Source organism: Perca flavescens, chromosome 5 (genome assembly GCF_004354835.1).
Source record: "Perca flavescens isolate YP-PL-M2 chromosome 5, PFLA_1.0, whole genome shotgun sequence".
NCBI lineage: Eukaryota > Metazoa > Chordata > Actinopteri > Perciformes > Percidae > Perca > Perca flavescens.
The window spans coordinates 81,099-101,378 of NC_041335.1; the positions used below are offsets into that span (position 1 = coordinate 81,099).

The following is a 20,280-nucleotide window of genomic DNA, read 5'->3' on the forward strand; positions in this document are numbered from 1 at the left end:
AGCTTCTATTTTTTACATATCATTCAAGGCTATGATGCCTATGCGTAGTGCATATTGGTTGGATATCATTGGTCTGATCTAGAGATGCACCGTTTGTCCGGCCAGGGACCGGAATTGGCAGATTTTCACATGTTCGGCCATGACCGGCGACCGGCAGGTCAGTTTTATTCAGGTCATTTTATGCCGGTCAAATGCACTCGGGCGCCGCATGATTAACATTGTGCAAGATCAGCACACCGCTGCTCAATTAGCCACACCAGGAGTAATTTATATAGTTCTATTTTATAGTGATTGATTATCTATTCAAAAAATGTTCTATGTAAAATGTTCTATTAAAGAAAAGATATAAAATAAATATTTGTGTGTGCTGTAAAGTGGTTAGAAAAAATGTAATCGGAATCGGCTAAAATCGGTATCGGCTGTTGATGGAGTTGATGGACAATGTTTTCCTGATTTTGAATTTTTTTATTTTAAGATGGCAGCCATATTATCTGTTCAGAGCATTCACCAGTGTTGCTGCTGTTTACATTCCTCCTGATGAAAATTCAAAAAAATGCACCACAGGAAAGCACTGCTGTTTCTGTTTTGTAGCATCAAGGGACTGCACTTGTTGACAATAAGTTCACCTTAAACCCTAAAACGAGTAAGACTATTTTCAACTAACCCAGGCTAAGGCTAACTTAATTAGCTAGCTTTAGGGCTTATCAAGTTTGCCTGTGAGCGTTGTCATTTCAGCTGCAACCCGCAGCTGAAATGGTTAGCTACAGTTATCATTGTACCGATTGTACAGTTTTTCTCCATTGTATACACACAAAAAATGGAACTATGCACACAATTCTGGAATGCTGAACCCTCACACAACTCCATTGTTTTTATTCAAATAGAAATTCTAAATCAACCAGGACTGAAATCTATATTTTAAGGATTTACACATGGAGTAACTGTGTGCATATATCTATGAACTGCGTGCAGGTAACAGCTAGCTTGATTATCTGGTTAAAAAATAAAAATGGATTGTGATTCCTCTACAAAGATGAAAGATTCAAGGACTCGGAGTCGAATCAAAACCTCAGGTATTTCAAAAGTTAGTTAGCATAGATAGCATAGCTAACCACCAGCTTGTTTTTCACTTTAACTCTTTGATTTAAAGAAGAGGGAAACTCCACTATGAAATAAAATGATGAATATATGAGCCACAGCGTTAGTTAACTTGGCTAGCTAGTTAACATATCCACTGTAAACAAGTCTCCGTTGAAACATTGTGCTGTACCTGTATTACAGAGAGTGATTCTTGCTAATTAAACTCATACTGTTTGTTAACACTATGGGTAAGCAAAGCTTATGCTATGTGCACATGTTAAATGATAGAATTGACATGTTAATGTTAATGTAGTTATTGTTCCTTGTAAGTCATTGCAGAAAATACATTGCACAAGTGTTACTGTATAAAACTATTAATTTCAAGGAGAAATGGAAAGTCTAGCTGGCTGGGAAGTCGTTTAATGAAAGCTTGTTTAATGAAAACACTAAATGAATCAAATCCATTTTCATTTCCAGAGAAACAGATGAAAGCAGATCATGGTGCAGCAAAGCTGGTCTTGGACAGCCATGACAAACTTAGGACAAGACAAAAGCCATTGTTCAAGGCAGGCCTACCTCTGGAGGTAAAGTTTGCTTTGCTGAAGTGCCCTTTAGCAAGAAATTAAAAGTGCAGTAAGCAATGCTGCCCAAAGATTGTTGATATTTGAACTCAACTGCCAAACAGATACCCCCCCCCCGCTCCCTTCAGAAGCTCCACCCCCCCAGATTCAAAGGTTTCAGTTTGTTTCCCATTTACAGAGCCAGGGCTGTGTAGGAACAACTGATTATTTCTATAATATGGAGCTAGGTAACCACCTCAGTGAATTTGACAAAAAGTGTATTGGATTAACATAGTTTACTGCACCTTTAAACCACACTAGCACTGTGTTACAGTGTCAACGTAAACCACAAACCTCCAACTTCACTTGGAGTTTTCATTAGCAAAGAAGAGCTTTAGATTGGTGAACATGGAAGTTGAATTGAATGTAGCTAATCTGTTTTCTTTTCCTGTCATTCAGAAAAAAATTGAACAAGAAAAGCGGAGGAGGCATGTCCTGATCAAAGAGCACAACAGGCTGTTGTTTGCCGTAAAGGAAAAAGAGACCAAGCTGAAAGAGCTGCAGGAGTCATTGAAAGCAAAGAACCTTGAGCCGACAAATGAAGACACATGTAAGCAGGTATGTGTGCAACACCCCCCCCCTAAAAACACTGCATGGGAAAATACTTAAAACTACATTCTTTTCTTTTTTTGACACTTGGGGGCAGCCAAACACAAAATGTGACATATGATTACACCTTTCACTTGATCTACACCATATATCTATGCTGGGATAAGGCAAAGAAACGCTCCGGCTTATTTGAATTTCTTCATCCATCAAACTAATCCCAGCCGTCCTGGGTGGCACTGAGCAGAGCTAGAGAGAGGGGAGGAACATCCAGCATGTCCGTTGGGCCAGACTTCTTTACACATAACCATGTGGTACATCATTAATATAAAACCGTTGATTAGAGCAGCTTTTTCTCAATATGTGTCCAGAGGACTCCCATAATGAACGCCTGTCGCATGTAGGTGTGTATCCTCGCCAGCCCTGGCACCCTCCACGCTCCAGTTACTGTCCACTGTGGCTCAGGCAAATGTCAGCTAAACATGTGTGAGATGTTCAGTTCAACTCTGTACAAGATTACTGACCACACTATGTTCAATCTAGTGCTAATGTATCAATGATACACTGGGTATCAGTTTAAATGACAGACATTTTAAAGTAGATGGGGCTAAATATACAGTAAATAATCTTTTTGACACCCCTAGAACTGTTGACCACCTGTGTGTCTAAAGAAGGGCCAGCAGAAATTGCTTAGCAGTAATCATGTGTGTGGGAACAGCTAACACTGGATGAATTCATTTACATTTCAACATATCTTCTGTTATCCTATCGTATCATTGATCACTTTCACTTGTAATGTCAGCGTATACGACAGCTGGAGAACAACCTGGACAAGATGAAGATGAAGACCACAGAGGCTAGGGAAATCCAGACGGCCTATCAGCACATCCGTGAGCACCTGCAGCAGGTGAGCTGTGCTGTTTTATACTCCGCCAACCACTATCAGAAATATTTTATCCATAGCTGCGTATCAATACAGATACTCTGTCAATGCATACTGATAAGAGGGACATCATGTTGTGTAGAAACTTACCATTATTTTCACTTTTGGTAATAATAGGAAAAAACATCTGGGATACATCCATTAAAAAAATATAACTCAAGATTGAAGAAAAAATATACAGTATCACTCCTGCGTAAAATAGTTTTTATTTAAAGTTTGGATAAATTAGCAACTGCTGCTTCACTGAGACTCTCCAGAACCACAGGATGTACTGTCTCTAAAACTGTCACACCTCTGACTCTACATTGAACTTGGATGCATATTTGACATACTACTGGTATTTTGGTACCAGTTCTTTTACCCCTCTGTACTGTTGGGGTCCATAAGGTTAGAGAGGACATGGACCAGCACGCTGCTACATTTAGTTACATCATCACTGCACAGAGGCTTTCAGTGTTCATGTAAAACATGGTTGTTGATGTCCGAGTAAAGTATTCAATAAAACCACTAATTAGATCTCAACATACACTCAGCAAAATACAATCAACTATATTACTTAATAATAGGTTGATATAAAATAGTCATATGAATAAATTGTGTTAAATATCTACAAATGAAACAATCATTTGTAAATTAATTTAAGAACAGACGAGCGCATTTACGCAGCGCGGGGCGGCTTTTTCTAAGAGTTTTCAATGAGAGTCAAGCATGCTGTGTCTGGTTATTTATAGCAGCAGCCTCTAGAATAACGTTAGCATTGTGTTAGCTTTAGCTAACAGGAGCTAACTAGCTAAGAGATGCAGGGGTGTACATGATTGGCTGAAAGGTGAGGGGGCGGTGACAACATAATGAAATAAACGGTTACATGACGTAAAAGTGTCATTTGGAGAAATGCTTATATTAAAATTTTGAAAAAGAGCCTTTTGAAATAAGAAATGCATATAATAAAATAAATAACAATACAATAACAAAATCTCTTAATAAATGAATGATGAAATTTTATTCAATTATATTGAAGGAGTTTGAATCATATCTATATTTTATATGATTTAATCATATGATCATTGATTTCCTGTCTTATTTATTTAATATTGAGCACTCTGGGGCTCCATAAAACTACACTCCAACAATGTCATGCTTCCTTCCTGAGGACACCAGAGATGTGAAAGGAAAGTTTGACCTATGGACTAATGTGAACTAGCATTAGTCCATTAGCACACCATGATTAGAAGCACATTGACATGCTAGCCCCATGTGATCAGTATTGAGCCAGAAGCTGATGTTTGGTGTCTGTCTGTGTTCAGGAGGTGTGTGGGATGTATAAGCTGCTGGAGCAGAAGCAGCATGCGGTGGCCGTTGGCCAGGCCGAGGTGCAGCGAGCAGCCCAACACTTCCAGTCAGTCACCGCGGCTGCAGACTGCACTCGGGTAAGACTGTCTGCAGCTCCACTCTCTCCTGCATGGGAAATACTTTCTCGTCACTATATCTTTCTATCAAGTATGCTGAATGGAATAGAATTGAATTTAAATTGACTACTCAAATCATAGATAAAAGATAGAACAGAACACTGCAGAGAAAAGAGAAACCATACTCTGCTAACATGGTGCTCCCTAACAGTGAATTCAGCATGACGAACCACTGGTTTAAACTTTAACTCTAACCCGAGTCAACCACATTTTACTGAAGACAAGCCCCCCCCCCAGACCCGTCCCTGGATCAGCATGCTGATAATATCAGATGACATGATGTGAATGCTTGGATAGGATTTACACTTTTCATTTTGAAATGGTTTCTTGATTACATGAGTTTATTGTATTGAAACTATAGTTTTTTTTTCTCCTTTTTCTTATTTTATATATTTTTATTAAATACTGTCACATATAATGTCCTTACTTTGAGTAGGGGAAGTAGTTTAAAGATGAACACAGTACATGTACTTCTTTGAGTAAGTGAGTGATGGCCTTTTGCTTGAAGGTTGATGGTTGCTCTTAGTGTTTTGAGAAGTGAAGTGTCCCTGAACAATTCTCAGTCTAAAGGAGTTTTCACACCTGTAGTTGGTTTACTTTGGTCCGAATCCGTTGATGAGTTTATAAACTTGGAGCGGTTTCCCTTTGGTTTGCTTTGGTTTGAAACCTGGTACAAAATCCAGGCAAACTAAAATGCGTCATTACCAACACGCAGGAACGTTCACTCCTCTTATTGGTCAGATGTGTCTGGGGCGGGAGCAAGAAAGTAAATACAGGAAGAAGGTCCTGTGTTCTGGACGTCTCCATGGTCAAACCAAGGGGGTAAGCTTCGCTTCAGAACTCAAACCTCCTTTGGCGCCATTTTAATGCTACAAAACGATCACCTCCCGTTAGCATCCCATTGACTCCCATTCATTTTGACGTCACTTTGACAGCGAATAATTTTACATCTGAAGCGTTTAAAGACTCTATTTGTCCGTTGTTTATTTCTAAAGAAACATGACAATGTATAAAAGGCTCCATTACCTTGTAGCTCACGTTATGGCTCCGTAGCAGATGCTTTTGTAAAAATAGGCTAACGATTGTGTCATAACCACGCGACTTACTGTCACACAGTAGAGGAATTACCGTATAGTACAGGAGAAGCTCACAGGCAGTTTGGACTTCCATTAGCTGTTAAAGTTTAATGACTAATGTTATCTCCTTACATATACCTACGCTCTCCGTCTCTGTAAGATTGGGAATGATTGAGATTTCTCTTGGTACAGCTACCAGAAGACTTCACACTTTCAGACAGGTTGCTCACGTCACATCTACGTCTTCAAGCTCAGTTGGAGGCTGCTCAGTAACGCTCAGCCAGCACCAGAAAAGTTCTTCTAATATCCTTCACTGGTCTCCATCCAGAGACCAGTGAGATTCTATACTATTAGGGGTGGTACGGTTCACAAAACCCACGGTTCGGTTCGTATCACGGTTTTAGGGTCACGGGGAGAACTGAGCAGCCCCGCCCACTGCAGAGACCTGACAGGATCTAAACTGCAGCCGCTTCAGCAAGTTTAGAGTGAAAAAACATTACGGTACATTGTCTTTCGCTGTACGTTTTGTTGGTAACTTGTCCACACCTCTTCTTTCGCGCGAAAGGGAAACACAAGGTCACATACAGGCACCTGACGGACATGAGGCTACATTGCGCATGCGTCAAACCGTGCGGCACACACACGCTCCGAACCGAGACAAGCGGACCGAGCGGTTCGGATGTTTTTTTATGAACCGTATGTTCATGTCTAGACCTACTGTCTATGGGTCAAACCAAGGGGGTGGAGCCATTTTGATGCTAATAAGCCATCAGGCGCCGTTAGCATTCCAGCATTTTTATTTGCTCTCACGAGGGCTTCCCACTGCCAGGGTTGTAACTGAAATAATAGGCTAAAGCAACGGCAGTTTATGGAAAGGACAAGTGTAATTATGGTCAGATCTTGGTCCTGACTGATGGGGAAGTGATATTAATAAGAGATGATATAAATGCAGATATATAAATGTAATAAAAAAAATTGATTTTCTAATATTGCACCTGTCAATACACAAGGAAATATTCTGTAGCCTATTTTGCCATCAATACTGCCGACGTTGTCTTTGCTGTAATCAAATCAGTATATATTTATGTTTAACATGGTATTTCATTTTATCAATGGGAAACTGGAAAATCCATGTGTCCAGACAAGGCTAGCAGCGCCGCGTCAGACACCTTTCTGGTGTGTAAAGACATAGAAAAATCCACGCAGCCGCCACGCAACTGACACGCAACAGAAATGCCACGCTCACGCCACGCAGGCAGTGTGTGGCCGGACTTACTGCACTCAAGCAGTAGTATACTTCATGTTAAACATAAATATATACTGATCTGATTACAGCAAAGACAACATCGGCAGTATTGACGGCAAAATAGGCTACAGACTATCTCGTTCTGTATTGACTGGTGCAATAATTGAAAATCTATTTTTTTTTTATTACATTTATATCTGTATTTATGTCAAAACCTAGAGACTTTCAAACATCAACATGTCATTTATTAAATGTGTTTGTGTCAAAATGAAATATAAACATCTTTTCCTATTCTATTTAGCGCTTGCGTGTCACGCGAAAAATAGGCGTCAGTTCTATTTCTAGCATGCACACGCGTGCCACGCAGGCAGTGTGTAAGCTCTAACCTGTTAACATGGGAGCCGAAATATGAACAGACACGCCACGCAGCTGACACACTCACGCGACGCATCCAGTCTGTCGCCAGCCTAAGACCCGCCTCCCCAGTGGTAGCCACTCGGCAGCTTTTGCTGATGAGTTGATTACCTCTCTTTGTTGGTGGAAGGTCAAAGAGACTCAATGCAGAGTCCCATGGCACACTGAAGAGACATAACCAGAATCCTGGTGCATTGTATCTCCCTGTGCTCAACGTAAAACTAAATTAAAAGAGCAATTTCGATGTTTTAATGTTTTTTGGTATTTTTTCGGACTGTTGGTTGACCCTCTGCCCTGGACCTAAAACCAAATCTCACAGCTGCCTTGGTTCTTCTAAAGATTCATGTAATGGTCTTGGTGTTTTTCATTCTCTTCTGACCCATCAGGGCATGATGGTTCAGATGGAAGATGAGACAGTGGGAAAGAAAAGAGAAATGGATATCGAGCTATGTGAACTGAGTGCAGAAGAAAAGGAGCTGAAAAGGCAAATGGAAACCCTGGGCCGCCTGAGCCCCACAGCGCACAGCAGGCTCAAAGAGCAGGTAACAATGGGAAAGTTACATCCATCTATTTGCAAATAACTGATTGTTTATGGTTCATTTATTGTTGTCATATTTCCTTTTCACATGCAGGAAATTGAAGAAGAAGCACTCTCAATTCCTGTCACAGGTATTGCAACAGAGCACTTGTTGAATGCAACTGTCTGTCCCGACACACTTTATTACGCTTTGTTATCAACCAAATGTTTGGTCGAGTCGTAACAAATCAAAGACTCCACAGGTCTCTTAATGATAAACAGAAGGAGCCACTACACGCTCATCAGATATGGATCAAATTAACATAGGATGAAAATCACCAAAATAAGAGACTTTACTAATCCATTATCAGTATTCAGGTCCTAAAACGGAACCAGAATCCCATAAGATAAATAATATATAATAAAATAGAATAATAAGAATAAAATATCTGAACAATATGTTTCCGTATTAATATAATATCACATTTTTATTGATGTTCTGTTTATTTTGTTTTATTTCCATGTTTCACCATTCACAGGAACTCTTGTTCCACAGCATCAGTATCAAGCTGTTGTATTATATGTGAAGCAGGGGTGTAACTCTGGGCCCAGATCTATCGCCTTTCCAAAGCTATTCATCAAATATAACTAAAATATGTTTTTATATATATATATATATACTGTATCATGTGCTATGGATAATTAGTATGTTCAGAGGTGTACCTTTTTTTTTATAGACAGAACAATGTCACAGTAAATCCTATTCCTGAGCCTACATCTGATCTTCCACTTGGGAGTACGTTGTGTCTCATTGGTGGAGTTCTGTCACTGAGTGCAGCTGCTGTAGATGTTATACCTGTCTTTCTTTAATGTAAAACTATACTCCCATCACTTCAAATGTACAATGAAAATACATGAAACTACTCGTCCATCAGTGTAACAGAGCAGTATGTTTCCTGCACTATGACCCTGTGATCAGTAACCATTATAATAATCATTGTGCTGCATGTTGTCTGCAGATCATCAGGGTTATGACATATGATCCTGTGATCATTAACCATTATAATAATCATTGTGCTGCGTGATGTCTGCAGATCATCAGGGTTATGACATCTGCGGAGCGTCACAGGCTGACATGGAGCTGGTGGAGGAGATGGAGGCTCTGAGGGAGGCGCTGGGCTGTGCTGACGTGCAGGTACCAACTCCTCCACACACACACCCCGAAGCTCACACACACTCAGTTCCACGCTCGCCGCCTTGCTCAGGGATACCTCGGCAGTGCCCAGGAGGGGACCTGCCATCTCTTCAGCTACCAGTGAACCCTCTGTACTTTGGCACTTGAACCAACCCCCCTCTAGTCCCCAGGCCAGGCTCCCACAGACTGAGCTACTGCTGCCATATAATTCAACACAATTTTCATTTCAAATGTATTTATAGTGTCATATCACAACAGGAGTTATCTCAGGACACTTTACAGATAGAGTAGGTCTAGACCACACTCTATAATTTACAAAATGAGACACAACTATTCTCCCCAAGAGGAGGCATTTGGTGCGACAGTGGCGAGGAAAATCTTCCTTTAAACAGACAGAAACCTCAGACTCTTGGTGGTGCCGCTGCCGGTTGGGACACAGAGATATATAAAAATATCTAAACATCTGTCTGTATGGGTGTTGCGATTTGCTGGAGTCTCGTCACAGTGAAGTTGCCAGGCAACAAAAAAAGTAACTTAATTATTTTCTTGGAGAGAGCCGGGCTACCTTTTTCCCTAGCCACCGGCCGCTGAGTCATACACAGACATTGAAGTGTTATGGATAATCATGGACACTTATTTGACTCTCAGCAAGAAAGCACATTCCCCGAAATTTTGGACTATTTCTTTAAGTAAATTCACAAAAAGGATGCATCATATCATTTTATATCAGCGTTGGGGCATTTTTGTTTTTGTAGCGCTAGCTAGCTTTAGTTTGTTTTTGAGGACACATTGTATGTATTAATCCTCATTTGAAACTCTGCAAATATGTCCTTCGCTGCATTCCACAGTATCTGCGTGGCTTATACACACAGCCCCATGCCTGTAATATTCTCCTTATTATCATGATATTATGTCCTGTTTAAACCACTGTTGTCTGGCTGAATTATTTGGTGTGTTCATAGGAACTAGTTAACAAGGTGGTGTCCCAGCGAGCCACCAGGCAGCAGCTCCTCACCGAGGTCAGCCAGAACGAGGAGCTGGCCCGGCAGGAGGCCCACGCCCTGGCCCATCTGGAGCTCCAGTATGCCCAGCTCAGGTTCAGTGCCCAACCTGCAGCCACAAGGTACTGCTGCTGAGCTCCACACTTATCCAGTCATCACATGGTAGTCCTCAGGATCATATTCACTCACCAACAGTCAGATTTTAATTTGGCACACCACCTTTCATTCTAATACAATGTCATTTACATAGAGCTGAAACAATTCCCATACATTTCAAAATAATTTGGTCCTGGAATAATTGTTATAATATTGCAGTGGTTTGGAAAATAGAGGCTACATGTCTGTTACAGCAGCAGAGTTACAGCTGGTAGTTGAACAAGGGAGCGTTGGTAAGTACGCAAGTCCAGAGTAACTGTTGTTAAACTTTGTTCAAATCTCAAAGGGTTTCAGCTTCTAATAGCAAGTGTATAGCACAGTAGAATATATAAGCAGACATCAGGAACACGCTTCCTTTCTTCAGAAATGCTAAAAGAGAGAGAGAGAGAGAGAGAGAGAGAGCGCAGTCAGTGCCAGAGACATAGTGACCTCATGTGTTTCTTCTTCTCCTGTTTCTCTGTCCACTCACAGTGCTGACCACTGGTCGTGTGATCAGCCTGTGCTCTCTGAAGCTGTTACTGTAGTCATGGTGACCTCTAAACTGACCTTTAATAATAATATCCTTTAGTAAATAATAGTTTATACTTTATTAATCTCGCAGGGTAAATTTCAATGTTTAACAATATAGCCGACACTTAACCATGTTTTCTTTTCCATTATCCGATCATTTCATATTTGCTCTTTATATCACTATTTTATGGAGTTTTATTTGAACTTTATTGTCTTCACATATTTAAACTATGTTGGATTAGTATCATCATTTCAGTATACTTCCAAATATTTTCCATTGTCCAGTTTATTCTGTTCTGAATGGGCTCTCATGTGTTTCTGATTCTTTCATTTTATTTTGTAATATTATATATGTATATATATATATATATATTTTGTGCCTAATGCTTGAAAAGTGCTATACACATCCATCCATCCATCCATCTTCGTCCGCTTATCCGGTGTCGGGTCGCGGGGGGAGCAGCTCCAGCAGGGGACCCCAAACTTCCCTTTCCCGAGCAACATTAACCAGCTCCGACTGGGGGATCCCGAGGCGTTCCCAGGCCAGGTTGGAGATATAATCCCTCCACCTAGTCCTGGTTCTTCCCCGAGGCCTCCTCCCAGCTGGACGTGCCTGGAACACCTCCCTAGGGAGGCGCCCAGGGGGCATCCTTACCAGATGCCCGAACCACCTCAACTGGCTCCTTTCGACGCAAAGGAGCAGCGGCTCTCTCCGAGCTCCTCACGGATGACTGAGCTTCTCACCCTATCTCTAAGGGAGACGCCAGCCACCCTCCTGAGGAAACCCATTTCAGCCGCTTGTACCCTGGATCTCGTTCTTTCGGTCATGACCCAGCCTTCATGACCATAGGTGAGGGTAGGAACGAAAACTGACCGGTAGATTGAGAGCTTTGCCTTCTGGCTAAGCTCTCTTTTAAATCAACGGTGCGATAGATTGAATTCAATACCGCACCCGCTGCGCCCGATTCTCCGACCAATCTCCCGCTCCATTGTCCCCCCACTCGCGAACACAACCCCAAGGTACTTGAACTCCTTCACTTGGGGTAAGGACTCATTCCCTACCTGGAGAAGGCATTCCATCGGTTTCCTGCTGAGAACCATGGCCTCAGATTTAGAGGTGCTGATCCTCATCCCAACCGCTCATCCCTCCCAGTGAGTGCCTGAAATCTGCAAAGAGCAGCGATGAGATCCCCAGCCCACCAAACTTCCCCACCCCGACTACGCCTCGATATCCTGTCCAAAATATTACAAACAGGATTGGTGACAAAGCAGCCCTCACCAACCCTCACCTTTGGTCACTTTGGTCATACAGAGATTGGATGGCTCTGAGTAGAGACCCCCTCACCCCATACTCCTGCAGCACCTCCCACAGTATCTCCCGGGGGACCCGGTCATACGCCTTCTCCAAATCCACAAAACACATGTAGACCGGTTGGGCATACTCCCAGGCTCCCTCCAGGATCCTTGCGAGTGAAGAGCTGGTCCGTTGTTCCACGACCAGGACGGAATCCGCATTGTTCCTCCTCAACCCGAGGTTCGACTATCGGCCGAACCCTCCTTTCCAGCACCTTGGAGTAGACTTTACCAGGGAGGCTGAGAAGTGTGATACCCCTATAATTGGCACACACCCTCTGGTCCCCCTTTTTAAAAAAGGGGAACCACCACCCCAGTCTGCCACTCCTTTGGCACCGTCCCAGACTTCCACGCAATGTTGAAGAGGCGTGTCAACCAGGACAGCCCCTCCACACCCAGAGCCTTTAGCATTTCTGGACGGATCTCATCAATCCCCGGGGCTTTGCCACTGTGTAGTTGTTTGACTACATCAGTGACTTCCGCCTGGGAAATCGACGACAATCCCCCATTATCCTCCAGCTCTGCCTCTAACATAGAGGGCGTATTAGTCGGATTCAGGAGTTCCTCAAAGTGCTCCTTCCACCGCCCTATTACCTCCTCAGTTGAGGTCAACAGTGTCCCATCCTTACTGTACACAGCTTGGATGGTTCCCCGCTTCCCCCTCCTGAGGTGGCGAACAGTTTTCCAGAAGCACTTTGGTGCCGACCGAAAGTCCTTCTCCATGTCTTCTCCAAACTTCTCCCACACCCGCTGCTTTGCCTCTTTCACGGCAGAGGCTGCAGCCCTTCGGTACCCTGCAACTGCCTCCGGAGTCCTCTGGGATAACATATCCCGGAAAGACTCCTTCTTCAGTCGGACGGCTTCCCTGACCACCGGTGTCCACCACGGTGTTCGTGGGTTACCGCCCCTTGAGGCACCTAAGACCCTAAGACCACAGCTCCTCGCCGCAGCTTCAGCAATGGAAACTTTGAACATTGTCCACTCGGGTTCAATGCCCCCAGCCTCCACAGGGATGCACGAAAAGCTCCGCCGGAGGTGTGAGTTGAAAGTCTGTTGGACAGGGGCCTCCTCCAGACGTTCCCAATTTACCCACACTACACGTTTGGGCTTACCAGGTCTGTCCAGAGTCTTCCCCCACCCTCTGACCCAACTCACCACCAGATGGTGATCGGTTGACAGCTCTGCCCCTCTCTTCACCCGAGTGTCCAAAACATACGGCCTCAGATCAGATGAAACGATTATGAAATCGATCATTGACCTTCGGCCTAGGGTGCTCTGGTACCAGGTACACTTATGAGCATCCCTATGTTCGAACATGGTGTTCGTTATAGACAATCCATGACTAGCACAGAAGTCCAACAACAAACAACCACTCTGGTTTAGATCAGGGAGGTCGTTCCTCCCAATCACGCCTCTCCAGGTGTCTCCATCATTGCCCATGTGTGCGTTGAAGTCCCCCAGCAGAACAATGGAGTCCCCCACTGGAGCCCCATGCAGGACTCCAGTCAAGGTCTCCAAGAAGGCCGAATACTCCGAACTCCTGTTTGGTGCATATGCACAAACGACAGTCAGAGTTTTCCCCCCCACAACCCGCAGGCGTAGGGAGGCGACCCTCTCGTCCACCGGGGTAAACTCCAACACAGCGGCGCTCAGCCGGGGGCTTGTGAGTATCCCCACACCCGCCCGGCGCCTCACACCCTGGGCAACTCCGGAGAAGAAAAGAGTCCAACCCCTATCCAGGAGTATGGTTCCAGAACCAAGACTGTGCGTAGAGGTAAGCCCCACCAGATCTAACCGGTAGCGCTCCACCTCCCGCACCAGTTCCGGCTCCTTCCCCCACAGAGAGGTGACATTCCACGTCCCCAGAGCCAGCGTCTGCCGCCTGGGTCTGGTCCGTCGAGGCCCCTGACCTTCACTGCCACCCATGTGGCATTGCACCCGACCCCAACGGTTCCTCCCACAGGTGGTGGGCCCATGGGCTGGAGAGATGGGAGCCACGTAGCTTGTTCGGGCTGTGCCCGGCCGGGCTCCGTGGCAAACCCGGCCACCAGGCGCTCGCCGACGAGCCCGCCGTCTGGGCCTGGCTCCAGACGGGGGCCCCGGGCTTCCTCCGGGCAGGGTCACTCCATCTCTGCTTAGCTTTTTCATTGGGGTTTTTGAACACATGAAATTATTATTAGATCATAATTATTGTTTGAAAGCATCTGGGTGCTGGCAGCTCTAATAGGCTGTTTGTGTCTTCTGTCAGTCTGTGAACAACGTGATTGGCCGGCATTGGGCATGTTTTCACTAACCTGTCTCTCTTCCCCGCGGACCATTCTCAGCGTGTGTTGTTGCACGGTGACATATCAGAATCCCATCTGCACTCATCACTCCATCTTAGAAACAGCTGGGACACTGTGTACTGAGGAGAAGGGGCCAATGACAGTGGGATCATACAGCGCACAGCGAGACACATGACTGCCATGTTTGAGCCAGCTTGAAGAACTCCATCTGTGTTTTTTAAGGTTGGACGAGCAGAAGGGAACGATGCAGGCCAAGCTAAACGAGGAAGTGGTCCGTGTGGAATGCTTGCAGGCCGGGCTGAAGCAGTCTCAGGACATGTTGGATGCTGTTGAGCGGGGGGTCAACAACCTCTACTTCAGGATGAGCTGCGTTCCCGTGGAGGTCTGGACCAGGACAGTCCTTTTGTTTACTGCTGTCTTTAAAGGACATACTTTCTATCTTTATAGAGTGCTGCTCACATGTGAGCCCTGAAAGAGTTCCAGCATGGAGCCACTGTGCTGTAACCATAATATATCCATACATTACATAGTAAGTGTCATAGTAACTGACTGAAATGACCCAATATGTGATACAAACTGCGACTGAAATACCCTTTAAACTTCACAAACAGAAAGCTTGTTTATGTTAAACAAGACCTTTCTGCAGCTGACTCATTGACATCAAAAACTTATTCTAAAATAAGTTATTCCTTCCTTTCCTTTGTGCATTGCATTGTGGGTAAATAGTGTCCATCGACAGTGCACTCAAAAGAATCCATAGTAATGCTATGCTGACATCAGCATGCTAATATGTTCACAATGACAGTGCTAACACACTGATGTTTAGCATGTATAATGATTAGGATAACATTTTCTAATTAGCACATAGCACAGCTGGGGCTGAATGTTTGTAGTTGTGCAGGTGTTTGGTCACAAACCAAAGTGTTATTGGACACGTTAACATGTTGAACTGATGGTGGCGCCAGTTCTCCTGAGATGATCTTGTCTTCTCTGATCTTTACATCTTGTCTTGCTAGCCTCTTGTCTAGTTTGCTTGCTTGTTGTTGTCCCACTGGCAGGGCTTGCCCAGAGCTTCCTGTACTGAGAGCATGGACAAACTGAGGGACATCAGCGCCCGTCTACCAACACTACTGCACAGAGCATCCAAGCACCAGCCTGAGATCAGCGGCCTGGACCAAGAGAGGGTGCTACACTTCTCTCATTCATCTCATCGGCTTAATGTGCTGTGTCTGACATTTTCTGCTGATGTTATTATTATTATTATTATTATTTTTTTTGTATTATTATTATAGTTTTCCACCAGCTGGTCCTTTAACACTAACACTGATTTAATAGTTGTGTTATGAAGTATGCCAGTACCTACATTTTACACATCTTTAAAGTGGATTGTTTCCAAAATGTTCCACTAAGTCATCTAAATGTCGTCGATTTCCTCAACCGTTCATCTGATTGTCTTCTCACTTGGCGGCTGTATTGCAGTGTCAGTGCGAGCTCTTGAGATATACATATTTATTTGTAGTGCATTATGTACACACTGTACAGTATATTGAGAGGGGACCCTATTAACTGTAACACCGCTGAATGGCATGCTGGGTACAGCTGGCTCTCTATCACTCGCTCCACAACATTAAAGAACAGATAAAGTCAGAGAGACGGGAGATGTGAGATTGTAGCAAACTCAAACATTTCACAGACATTGTAGAATGAATTTTTTTCCTGGAAATAGCCTGGCGAAGAAGCAAATAGCAAATAGCTAGCTTTTACCACATGATGCATATACTATATACTAACATAGCACGGAGACTCATCTATGTCATGGCAGGTGTGTTGCTCAGTGTCCAGTGAGAAGTCGTTTGGATGAGCGGGCCGAGCCATCGACCTGTTCCCAACAGGCACTACTTTTATATAACTACTAAAGGAGTACTTTGCAAACAGTATTTCTGTCTAAAGCACAGTTACATGAGAAGATTGATATGCAGTTTTTTATAAAAGTGTATCTTGTATACATTGTATGCATCTGTCCTATCAGTTGTTCATAAGATGCATTTTTAAAGTGCTCATATTGTGCTTTTTGGCTTTTTCCCTTTACTTTATAGTGTTATATATCTTTTTTGTGCACGTTAGAGGTTTACAAAGTGAAAAAGCCCAAAGTCCCCCCAATGGGACTTACCATCTCCAACAGAAAACACTGTTCACAAACTGCTCCAAACTAGTGTGGCACGTCCGCCAACCAAGCTAGTTAGAGCGGAGGCCCCAAGAGTTCAGCTATTGTATCGCCATGTCCAGGAGACAGAGTAGAATGAAAACCTTACGTATGAAAGATTAATTTGTTAACATTTAAATAACTTCCCACTCTGAAATGTCTTGCTCCAGTCTAGGTTGCGAAGCTGGTTCTGGTTGATCTGCCTGTGTTTCGTTATAAGACTAGGGTTGGAACATGTACAGCTGAGCCGTAGCCATGGTTACCGGCTGAGCTGTAGCCATGGTTACCGGCTGAAGCGGGTTTGTTTCGGATCACACTAGCGTGCTTGTTAGGCCCCACCCTACTCTGCTTCTGACTGGCTAGCAGTCCTTACCTTGGTACTGAGCATGTGCAACTAACAACAAAGATGGAACAGCAGTGAGATGTCTCACTCTGTAGCTAAAACAGAGAGCTCAACACACAGGGTGAAAAGATGAGATGCAGCAATGTGCAGTACAACAAAAATATGGTGTTTTTAGAAACTTAAACCATGTAAACCTATTCTGATACAACCTCTAAATACAATTATGAATCTGAAAATGAGCATAATATGAGCACTTTAATAAAAGTCACAAATCAAATTTGGTTTAAATTCCCTGTCCATTAAAACTACTATAAAAAAAGCTCCTAATGTTGCAATGCCTCTCAGCTTCCAGTCTCTCTTTTGGGAAAAGTCAAATTATTTGTGAGCATAAGTCTGTTGTGTGTGGTTAACCTTTGCCTCTGTGTCTCTGTCTTACTTAGGTTTACAGCTTGCTCGAACAGCTCAACAAGATGGAGTCGAGGAACATCAAGAGACCAAGCACTCCGATATGTGAGTCACAGGATGTGTCCAGCAGCTTAGTGTTGTAAAGAGAAATACACAGGAGCGAGGATCTGTGGTTCCAGTTACAAACATCTAAGAGTCAAGGCACACTTCATTTTAATACAATGACTCTAACAATGCTGAAATGGTACAAAGGGTTCCAGCACTGGTCCCCAACCTGGTGGTCCAAAACCCCACTCACGGTCACCAAAGCTCTTTGCAGGGTCACAAGGTCCACTTGATTTTAAGGGGTGTAAGAGCAATTTATATCAATTATATATATATATATATATATATATATATATATATATATATATATATATATATATATTTCTTATAGAATTTATAAGAAAACCCAAATTGTTACCTCTGCTGAGAGACAACTGCTCCAGATGATCAGGTGGGAACCAATTAAATTTTATATTATTTATAGTGTCATATCATAACAGGAGTTATGTCAGGACACTTCACAGCGTAGGTCTAGACCACACACTATCATTTACAGAGACACAACAGTTCCTACAACAGCAAGCATTTAGTGCTTTAAACAGACAGGAACCTCGGACAGACCCAGACTCTTGGTGGGCGGTCATCTCCTGCTGCCGGTTGGGCCACAGAGACACATATCCAACCAATCACCACAGAAGTAGGTCTGCCGCGGTTCACAAGCTGCTGGAACACAGTATACTAGAGACAGTGTACTAGTGTAAAAGACTTTAGCAAGTGAATTCAAGAGAAAAGAGCATGGATATGCTTCCCGATGTTGACTGATTAGATCTGGGGTATGGAAACTCAAAGTGTCTTTAAAATCATGTTTTACAGGAGAAATAGTAAATATTAGGAATGCATTCAATGCAGTGCAGTCGTGCAATTGTCCAGATGTCTTGACTGAGAATATCCCTTTCCCTAACAGACGCTATCCAGCTTAATGATGATGATGATGAGGAAGAGTGCTGTCCGTCCCGCGAGGAGATCAAGCGCTGTAGCAGAAGACTGATCGAAGTCGAGCAGAACAAGAAGTCGTCGAGGAGAGCCAAGAAGAAGGAGTAGAGACACTAATGGAATAAACAGGAGAACAGCAGGACTGAGTGATTGTCGCTGATCCGCAGACATGCCTTTTCTTTCTACACTAAATAACTGTGACAGGCATTTACATCATACAGCACAGCTCATTCTTACTAATTTGCTAATTTTTATATTTAAACTGTAATTCATTTGAATTATTTGGGGCTTTACAGTCTAAATATGTCCTTAATGTGTACAGCTGAATATTCTTTAATTTAGCGTAAACTGTAAGAAGGCACAAAGACAACCTCAGGACAGAACTCACTTAAGAATGCAGAGCAGATATTGAACCACTAGGTGGGAGCATTGTGCTACAATCTCTGAGTTTTCACACTAAATGCTGCACTCCTAATGTGTGCCTGGAATATGACCGCACACTGAACACCAACACCTGCCTATAAACTCAACATAAACATGGTAAAGTCTTGTGTTTTTACAGTAAACCATACATTCATACTTATACAGTGTGTTACATACTGTACAGTATTATTGAAGACAAGACCTAAAATCCTTAAACCTTAAAAACCTGGACTCTACCCTGATAATATGAACTTGTCTTTTTCCACCTCAAAAACATTGCCTGTCTCCGCCCATCTTCTGCCGAAAACCTTGATCCATGCCTTCATTACTTCCAGAATTGATTACTGCAGTAGCATTCTATATGGCTCATCATCCAAAGTCCTTAATACACTTCAATACATCCAGAACTCTGCTGCTCGTCTGCTCACCCATTTACGCTCCCGTGACCACATCACTCCGGTCCTCCAGAACCTCCACTGGCTCCCTGTCCCACAACAAATACAATTCAAAGTCCTTCTCCTCACTCATAAAGCCCTCCACAAACAGCCCCCCACCTCTCTCACTGACCTGCTCCATCACCACACTCCTTCCCGCAGCCTCTGCTCCTCTGATGCCAACCCACAGTCGCCACCAATCATGACCAAGCACCAGACCTGGGGCGACAGACCTTCTCTAGAGCTGAGATAAGGTTTCAGTTCAGTTTGGGTCGTCTTTAGGGAGGAATACAGTTTACATCGTATAGCCTGACTTTAATGCAGAACTGGAACAAGGTGATGATGACATAATGTTAGACAGGGTGGAGAAATGTTGTTTTCTAACGTCAAAGTCATTAAGGTGAAATGTGAGGGTAAATCACGGTTTCTGTAGCTACAGCAGCACACACTGAAGCCTGGGAAAGCATGGCCTAAACACAGGAACGTGACTGCAGTGTGCTGTGCTGTCCAAAAGTACACACAGCATACTTTATAGAAATACGGTTTTAAGGCTGGATAACAGCCACTTTTTGCAGTGTGTACCTCGGTCATCAGTAGGATCTAGGGCACGATGTGACGATGTTCTGCAGAGACTAGAGACCCTCTCCTGCTGTGGCTGGGGGGAGGGGCGGAATCATGCGGCAGATGAAGGAGAAGCAGAACAATCAATAGACACTGCGAACACTATATTTCTTAGTAAGTGAGACCATATCTTAATATTTTGGCTTGCATGAGGATATAACTTGCATGAGGATATAACACGAGAAGCCTGTCCACCACCGGCTGCTGCTGTACAAACCGTGCTATCTCCTCATGCAGGTAAATATAGCGGCACGTAGCTTGAAATAGAGGACATGGTTAGCAGCAACATGACACGATTAATGTAGCAAGGTCTGCTAACTCGTGTCTTAAATTATCCCAGATCAAACTGATGATGGACATCACACACCGCACCAGCAGTCAAACTCACTTTTTTGTCTTCTTTTG

The 20,280-nt window shown here is 43.5% G+C and overlaps 1 protein-coding gene across 1 annotated transcript; it reads left to right on the forward strand.

The window, feature by feature from the left end:
• The first annotated feature begins 898 nt into the window (after positions 1 to 898).
• Positions 899 to 18,530, forward strand: LOC114556134 (plectin). Its single transcript, XM_028578993.1, has 13 exons — positions 899 to 1,073; positions 1,558 to 1,664; positions 2,100 to 2,258; positions 3,049 to 3,153; positions 4,494 to 4,616; positions 7,778 to 7,933; positions 8,024 to 8,060; positions 9,003 to 9,103; positions 10,066 to 10,226; positions 14,631 to 14,790; positions 15,467 to 15,592; positions 17,395 to 17,464; positions 18,369 to 18,530. The coding sequence occupies exons 1-13, from the start codon at positions 1,010 to 1,012 to the stop codon at positions 18,503 to 18,505; spliced, it is 1,506 nt and encodes a 501-aa protein (XP_028434794.1). The 5' UTR covers positions 899 to 1,009; the 3' UTR covers positions 18,506 to 18,530.
• The last annotated feature ends 1,750 nt before the right edge of the window (positions 18,531 to 20,280 follow it).